Source organism: Myotis brandtii, unplaced genomic scaffold (assembly GCF_000412655.1).
Source record: "Myotis brandtii unplaced genomic scaffold, ASM41265v1 scaffold225, whole genome shotgun sequence".
Taxonomy (NCBI): domain Eukaryota; kingdom Metazoa; phylum Chordata; class Mammalia; order Chiroptera; family Vespertilionidae; genus Myotis; species Myotis brandtii.
This window is the reverse complement of record NW_005358435.1, coordinates 1,968,237-1,977,074: the sequence shown is the minus strand read 5'-3', so window position 1 is coordinate 1,977,074 and position 8,838 is coordinate 1,968,237. Positions and strand designations below refer to the sequence as shown.

General features: G+C 50.7%; 1 protein-coding gene across 1 annotated transcript in view; it reads right to left on the bottom strand.

Annotated features, from left to right (window-relative positions):
• NFATC2 (nuclear factor of activated T-cells, cytoplasmic, calcineurin-dependent 2) overlaps window positions 1-8,838 on the bottom strand; it is a 156,450-nt gene that overhangs the window by 123,793 nt on the left and 23,819 nt on the right. Inside the window, exon 2 of the mRNA XM_005866222.2 lies at window positions 7-590. Within this exon, the coding sequence (XP_005866284.1) occupies window positions 7-590 (584 nt within the window). The remainder of the gene's footprint in view (window positions 1-6; window positions 591-8,838) is intronic.

The window sequence follows — 8,838 nt, the reverse complement described above, 5'->3', positions numbered from 1 at the left end:
GGGCACGGGCGAGTGGCGGCCCAGGCAGCTGTCCTCAGCGAGGCTGGTTCGAGGTGACATTATTGGCGAGGTTCTGGGGGAATAATGAGCAGGGATGTTTTGAAACTGGGGACACAGGTCGTCGGGCCCGCCGTTATTGGGCGAGACGCAGGGCGAGGTGTAGGGGGAGAAGGTGTCGGAAATGAAGCTGGCAGAGGAGCCGCTGCTAGCGGGGCTCAAGCAAAGCGGCTGCTCGCGGTAGCCCTCGAAGCCGGGCACGGGCAGGGTGAACCTCGGGCTGGCGGCCGCCCCCGCCAGGGGCGCCTGCTCCCCCAGGAGGCCAGTGTCTCTCATACGGAGGCCCCCCCCTGCCTGCATCAGTTCGTGGGACGGAGTGATCTCGATCCGAGGGCTCAGGCCCGAGGCCCCCGCTGGCTTGGCCGGGCTCAGAAAGTTCTGGGTCCCTATCCTATCCGGCTCTCCGAATCGGCCGGGGGACTCGCCAGAGAGACTGGCGAGGGGGTTGTATGGCTTGAGGCCATAGTCCAGGACATCATCATGGTATGCAAGTCCGGAGTGTGGGCTGGCGACCTTATGTGCATTCGGTTCTTCTGGAAAGAGAAGGGGGGAGGGGAGGTCTTTTTAAGCCTCTAGAACAGAACTCCCAAAGCAGAGCAATCACAGGCTGGGTTTGTCTCCTGCTGTTTGTTTATTGTTTAAATCCCCACCACGCCAAACCCCAGGCTGGACCATACTTCCCTCACCAGAAGGAAAGGGGGCTGCTTTATCCCAGGCTCCGTGAAGGGCAAGGTCACAGCAGAAAGGTTTGAGGGCAGGTGCACCGAGCATGGCCCGGCCAAGCTGGGAAGCGTCAGCTGGAGGCCTGGATGACCACCTGGCTAATGACTTCCAAACCCTTGTCTCAATGGGGCCGTCAGAAGAAATGCATTTTATTTCACAACCTCGCTCACGCCATCACATTCACTCCCAACTGAAACAAAGGCTTCGCAAAACAATACTTACCCTGCTACATGCGACACCCTCATCACACACACATACACACACACACCCAACTGAGGTTACTTTTCTTACAGGCTGGTCACAACCCATTCAACAGGTTTCCTGTCCCACCAGTGGGCTATGACACCCAATTTGAAAACCTCGGACCTAGGCCCACCTCATATCTCTACGTGTCTGACACAGATACGGGAGGCAGAGGGAGGACGCACGGGCCTGGAGTGCATGGAGCTCTGGGGTCAAACCTCAAATATCCATGCTCGAGTATAAGAAGTAGCTTAATTCTGAACCAGAACTCCTGACTCATGTCTTATCTTGTGCCATTTCACAGATAAGGAAACTGAGGGCCTGGGAGGGGAAGAGATTCACCCTAAACCACAGAATTAGCAGGATTAGAAATCCCACAGACAAACCACTTGGCCCCCAAAAGGCAAGGCTCTGGCTATAGAGTCTTCCAAACTATCACGCCAGTAGCTGGAGACACCCTAATTGCTTCTCTTATAGTAGCCGTCTAGCGCAGGCTACTGCTGCCACCTCAAAAGGCCCCACGGCTGGAGACTGGAACTAGCAAGGGAACCAGCTGTCCATTCCTGCCACCCCTCACCCATTCCTCCTCCAATCTGCCCAGCTCAGCACAGGCCCCTCCATTCAGCCTTGACTCCGCTCTGCCACACCCTGACGTCCAAGCCATCAGGAAATCCTGACCGCCACTGTTGATTATAAACCAAATTCATGTGTCACCCCTTCCCACTATAGCCACTCAGGTCCAAGCTACTGTCCTCTCCCATCTGGGCCACTGTAGCGGCCTCTTCCTGGCCTCCCCATTTCCAGCCTTGCTCTGTGTGGTCTGTTCCCCACACTGCAATCTTTTGGAACATCCATTTCTGAAATCCACTTGAAAGGCTTTCCCGGACATTATACTAGTAGATGTGATCTAAACTTCTTAACACACCTGTCCCTGGGCCCTGGCTTGTCTTGCCCCTCCCACCTGTCCCCTCTTCTCCCCAACCTGACTCAGCAACAGCCCAGGGACACCTGGCTTCCCATCAAGCAGAGTCTGCCTCTGAGTTCCTGAGTGCATTTCTCCCTCTGCCTGGAAACTCTTCCCACAAGGTCTTTACTTGGCCGCTTCCCTGATTCCTTCACGTGCCTGCTCAGCCAAGACCTCCTTAGATTGGCCCATCAAAAAGATCATCTCTATCCTCACCCCAGTGTCTTTCTCCACCCCTTTTCCCTGACATCTTTTTCCATTGGCACCAGCTACCAGCTCACATCACATCAGATATTTATCTGTTTAGGGAATTCCATCCCACGAGATCAGGGGCAGGCAAACTACAGACCCTGGGCCAAATCCGGCCCACAGATTGTGTTTATAAATAAAGTTTTATTGGAACACAGCCACTCCTCTATTTGTTTGCGTATGGTCTATGGCTTGCTTTTGCACTATAACAGCAGAGTTGGTAGCCGAGACGGAGACCATATGGCCCACAAAGCCTAAAGAATCCACTATCCGACCCTTTATAGAAGTTTGTGACTCTGCACTAGGGTCTATACTCCACTGAGGTTGGAACCATGTCTATTATCACTCAGCGTTGTTTGCCAAGCACCTAGCACAGGCACTAGAGATTGTCCATACCCTTTTGTTGAATGACAGAACAAATAAGTAAGTGAAAATATATATGTCCAAGGGCCTGCCAGGCAGAAATGGGGCCTCTTCCTAAAGTTGTGTGGCTGGCCCGTTTTGGGGAGTAGGGTGGCTGCACAAATGATCCTCAACCTCCTTGGTTCCCCTTCCGGGCCATCCTGGAGATGCTGTCGGGCTTAGCAGGGCTGATCTTACAGGGTCCAGACGGTGCCCGCCACCCCCAGGTGAGAGCTCAGAAATGGCTTCCCACAGCTCTTAGGGGAGGGATGGGGAACCTTGTTTCTGCCAAGGGCCATTTGGATTTTTTTAAAATATATTTTTATTGATTTCAGAGAGGAAGGAAGAGGGAGAGAGAGAAACATCAATGATGAGAGAATCATCGATCGGCTGCCTCTTTCATGCCCCCTACTGGGGATTGAACCCGCAACCCAGGCATGTGCCCTGGACCGGAATCGAACCTGGGACCCTTCAGTCTGCAGGCCGACACTCTATCCACTGAGCCAAACCTGCGAGGTCCATTTGGATATTTATAACATAATTCGAGGGCCATACAAAATTATCAACTTAAAAAGTAGCCTGCTATATTTGGCCAAACATTTAATTAACTCACCCCTAATGCTTTGGCTGGGCCAGACCAAATGATTTCATGGTCCTTATATGGCCCATGGGCCGGACATTCCCCTCCTGTCTTAGGGGAAAGCTAAATAACCTCAACAAGGCCAGCCTGGCTGGGCTCTGCCTGCCCCTCTAGCTTAACCTCTCTCACTGGACTCCAGCCAAACTGGCTATCTTCCTGTTCACAGAAAGCATCGCACTCCTTTCTGCCGCAGGACCTTTGCACTTGCTGTTCCCTCCACCTCCACTGCTCCTCCCCACCCGTACCCAGGCACTTCTCCACATAACTAAAGCCACTCATTCCCTCCAGGTAAAGCCTCATGTGCTTGGGAGGGTTTCCCGACCTCCTTGACTGCATCAGACCCCATTCATACTTCCCTGCTCTGTTCCATGCACTATCCAATGCATTACAATTAAGTAATTCTGGGTTCATTCATCTATTGCCAGGCTCTCCCCCAACCTCCAGGCCACCCCCACCAATCAGTCAATTCCGTGAGGACTCTCTCCCTCCCCACTGTATTCCTAGCATGTGGACAGGGCCTGCCCACAAAGCAAACCCTCAAAAACAAAAAACAAACAAACAAAAAACTATTTGTTGGTTGGGTGAACGAGTAAATAAAAGTGAGCTCAGAAAAGTCTATATGAGATTTTTAAACTACTACTCAAAGATGCTAATATCTATACCAAACGATAGAAAGATGTAACCTCGAAGAAGGTAATTTAAAAAGGGATGGAGCCTGGCTGGGTGTCCTTGTCCCCCACACTCTTGCCAAGATAGTTATCAAGCTTTTTTATTTCTGCCAATCTGATAGGTGAAAATTGATATCTCAGTGTGGTTTTAACTTACATTTCTTTTATTAAGAGTGAAGCTCTGAGTCACGGCTAGGTTGCTCAGTTGGTTGGAGCATCATCCTGTGCACCAAAGGATTGCGGGTTTGACTCCTGTTTGGGGCACATACCTAGGTTGTAGGTTCGATCCCCAGTTGGGGCACGTGTGGAAGGCAACGGAGCGATGTTTCTCTCCCTCCCTCCCTTTCTCTCTCTAAACATATCCTCGGGTGAGGATAAAAAATTAATTAAAGAAAGAAGATAAAAAGGGATAAAAAAGTTCTTCCCGCATGAAAATGGAATGACTTCAAGATACAGTGTTAAAACAGAAAAGCAAAATTCGTACAGTGTGCACACACACAAATTGCTGCTGGAAGTCACAGGAAACAGTGACTTCCTCCAGCGAGGGGAACTAAGTAATTCGGCAGCCGTGGCCTAGCAGACAGAGGCCTGATTTCTGTATGACCTTGAGAAAAGCAGCACAGTTCCTCAAAGAAACATGTTTTTATTTCATCTTAAAGGTGGCCGTGGCATAACATAATATACAGTAATGACACCCTGGTTTAGGAAGCAGGAAATTGAGAGCTAGTCCTACTCTGCCACTAACTAGCTGTGTGACCGTGGAGAAGTCCCCCACCCACCAACTGTACGTCTCCGCCTTCTCATCTGTAACAGGGACCAGTCTCCTTGGTTGCTTCTGGCTGTGAAGTCCTCTGGCTGTTCTAGCTGAATCTGCAGGGTCTAGAGTTCTTGCGAAGCTGCAGATCAACATAAATTTGAGTTTGTCCGTGCACGCATACACACACACACACACACACACACACACACACACTCCTTCCTGGCAGGTAACAGAGCATAGACTTTCAATCTACAAAGAGATTAACCTCAAATCCATAACAACATCCTGATAATCCACCACCCTGCGAACCAGCAAAACAAAACCCAAAAGGTCTCTTAGCAAAAATTCCAGCCTTATCAGAGAAACTGTATCACAGCTTATCAGAAACACCCCGGCAGGGCTGATGTGAAAAGTCACGGAACTCGGCCATGCGAACACACACCTCTCACACTCCCCGGCAGCCGCTTAGAACGGAAAGGCTGCTTTGCTAAGCAAAAGCCCTGAAAACATTTACATTGGTTTTAATTCATCCAAGCAGCAGTTTCTTTTTCTTTTCTTTTTTCTTCCCCCAGATTTTGAAAGTTGAAGAGCAAGCAGGAAAAGGAAGGTAATTTATAATCATGAAATCCTCAGTCCTCTGAATATCAGACAAATGGCTCATCACTAAGACATGTAAGGAGCTAGGAGCCTTCGCTGCTGCTCTTACACTGCCAGCCTCGCACACGGCTCTCTTTACGTCACTGTGATCCCCGCATGGCACTGGGCGAAGCCAGTTTCATCTCAGAACCACCAACTTTTCTCAGACACGTGGCCAAAAAATCTCGCTTTTCTGACACTTGCATAATCTTTGCTGTAGCAATAATGTACCACCGGTAAATATTATGTACTTAATATTTCTATTTAAATCCACTCACATACTACTTTATTTTTTTTTTTAAGGGGAAACTTACACCACTACCACAAATGGAAAATCAGTGTCAACTCCATAAATAGAAGGGAGGGTAAAAGTACAATAAAAATAAAAGTTACTAAATTCAAGCAAGACACCATGGCCGGCCAAAGGCTCGGAGCCTGGGGCCCGCTCTTTTTCTCCCTCCTATGCACTTTTTTTATGGAGGTATAACTTATACCTACAGATTGGGAGTGCAGACTTTGATGAGTTTTGCCAAATGTTGTGCAAAACTTGTAACCACCCCACAATCAAGATGTAGGATGTTTCGTGACCCCAGAGAGCCTACCATTTTTAAAGCTAGAGGGAGGAGGGAATGGCAAGTGTCCGAAAGGAAGGCATTAAAGACACAGTAGCATCTCACTGAGACTCCATTCCTTCTGACTAGTTCAAAGAGAAGGAGATGGCTCTCATTATACGCAAGGTCCTCAACAGGGGACCACGTGAATCCATCTCACCTGCCATGGGAGGTCCCTGGCCTGCACTGGAGGCATCAGTACTTCAACAGGAATAAAGTGGAAACAGTGATGAGGGGTTGAAAGGTTGCTGCTCTCGGTCCTCTGTGCCTCCAGGCCTTTGCATATGCTGTTCCCCTTGCCCTGAATTCCCTTCCATACCTAGCCTAGCAAGCCACTATTTGTCCATCAAGATTCCACTTGGACTGCGTCCTCCTGAAGGCCCTCGCTTATTTTCCCGGCTGAGTCAGTCAGCAATTCTTCCGTGCTCCTAGAACCTGGAGAGTCATCTAGATTCTAGTAAAGTCTATCGATTATAGATTCCCTTGTCTGTCTCCCCACTAGACTAAGCTCTTTGAAGGCAGATAGGGGTTAACAATAACAACAATAATAATAATAATAAAAATAGGAAAAGCAGCTAACATTTTGAGAGCTTAAGTGGCCAAGCACTTTTGTTAGCCCATTACATGTAGTGAATCATTTAATCTTCACAGCAACCTAGAAGGTAGGCACTGTTTATTGCCCTTTTACAGATGAGGACACAGAGAGGTGAATTAAGTTGTCTGAAGTCTCGCAGCTTGAACCTAGGCAGACCTGAGCGCGCCCTCAACCAGTAGGCCAGGAATTCTCAACCTGAGCACCATTGACCATTGGGACCAGGCAATTCTTAACTGTGGGGACTAGAGGGTGTTTAGAAGCATCCCTGCCTCTACCCACTAGAAGCCAGTAGCATCTCCGCCCCTCTCCCAGTTGTGACAACCAAAACATGTCTCCAGGCATTGCCCAGTGTCTCCTGCGAGGCAGAACGGCCCCCAGTTGAGAACCACGGCCCTGTGCTCACCGCCCGGCACCTCAGCACAGCGGCATGCCGCAGAGGCCCAGGCTGCTGGAAGCTCAGCCTGTGAGTCATGCCTCAAACCTGAAGTGACTCAGAGCCGGGACATGTGCTCACTGTCAGCCCTAGCAGGTAAGTCGCTCCTGCAGCAGACCTCTGGAAGTCCTAATGGCCATCACCCTTCCTTTCACCAAGTTCCCGGCTGCCCATCCAACATCAGGGCCCCGTGAAGGTTTGGGGAGACCTCTGGCCACGCTCAGAAACTGCAGGACAGGGTGGCTGGGGAGGCCACTCCAACCCCATCTCAGCAAGGGGTCCGCCCTGAGGTCCAGGTGTCAGTCAACACACTGTGTCAGGGGACTCCAGCTCCACTGTCCCGGCCCCCAGCTCTGTGACCTGGGGGACCCCGAGTCCTCATGTATAACATGGTGATGAGGTCGGTGACAATACCAACCTCATGGGTCACCTAATCCACAGAAAGCCCGAAACACAGGGACTACATACTCAATTAGTGGAGCCGATCTGTTTATTATTAGTATGGAAAGAAGGATCATTTCGGCGAGAATTCTACCCTTTCTCTGCTCTCATTGCTTTGTTTTACACACATTAGCACCCAACGCCTTTGAAAATATTTTTTAAAAGAGAAGACATTTTTATAAAAATCAAATGGATTCATTAACACTTTAGGAATTCTTTTCGCAGAGACTCTGTGAGCCTTCAGAAAACAGGTGGGGTAGGTGAAGAACGCCTCCCACATCGCCTCCATTCCACGCCTTGGCCTCTTCTCCCTGGGCCACCTGGGAGCTGACCCACTAAATCTTACTAAAGTGTGAACGACTCAGGGAGCTACTCACAATAACAAAAATGGAAATAGCTAAACACAAACTTACCATTTACTCCATTCCAAGAGCCACTGTGTGTATTTAATATATATTAATATATGTTTGTCTCACAAGAACCCTAGGAAGCAGGTGATACAAATAGGGGGAATGAGGCTCAGAGAGGGTGAACCATTTGCCCAAGGTCACACAGCTTCAGGGTGGCAGAGCTGGGACTCAGTATCAGGCAGCTGGGTCCCCTTCCCCCACCACCACTACTCTACCTACCCTGCTTCTCATGAAAGGGGCCATTTCCTGGATGGTGACCCCTTCACCCCAACACAGGGCAATGAGGTGCCCCAGAATAGTAACTGCTCCGGGGGCCCCACCAGGAGGAAGTTGCCCCGACAGCTAACGACACTGATTCCTTCCTTCTGGAATAATCGCAGCCCCTCCACTTGCCCCAGGATTGAGTCAAGAATTATTTTAAAAACCACGCTCAGGCCGCCCGGTGGGCCTGCCAGCGCCGGCCCTCCAGGAGCCTCCTGCGGCCTGTTGCTCACCCTCGAGGACATGCGGCCAAGTCTGAGGCCGCCGGTCAGTGCCAACTGACCAGCCGACAGATCGCTTTTGAAAAAAGGAACCCAAGAGAAGAACGTCTTCTCTGGGAAGTCCGTCCAGCGGGTGGAACTTTCAGGAAGCAGAACAGAGTGACCGAAATAGAAACCCAGCCAGGGAACCCGCAGGAGGCGGCTGTCCTTTGGGGGGAGGGGGCAACGTAAACCCAAACCCGTGCTTTCAGGCTCGAAGGGTGTGAAGGAGAAAAACCCGGCAGGGGCTGGAGGCCGGACGCCCTGGGACCAGCAGCAGGGCCCCCGAGCCGCGTCCATCCTCCTCTGAGGTGGCGGAGCCACCCCTCGATGAGCTCACACCCCGAGGTGGTGTGAGTCCCAGGCTGTGGGTTTGAGACATCACAGTCTGTTGCCATGGCAGCACCTAGGATGCCCGAACCTGGAGATGCACACGTGCGGCTGGAGGAAAGGGGAGAAGACGGAGGGGAGGGACCCTGCCCCCCGCC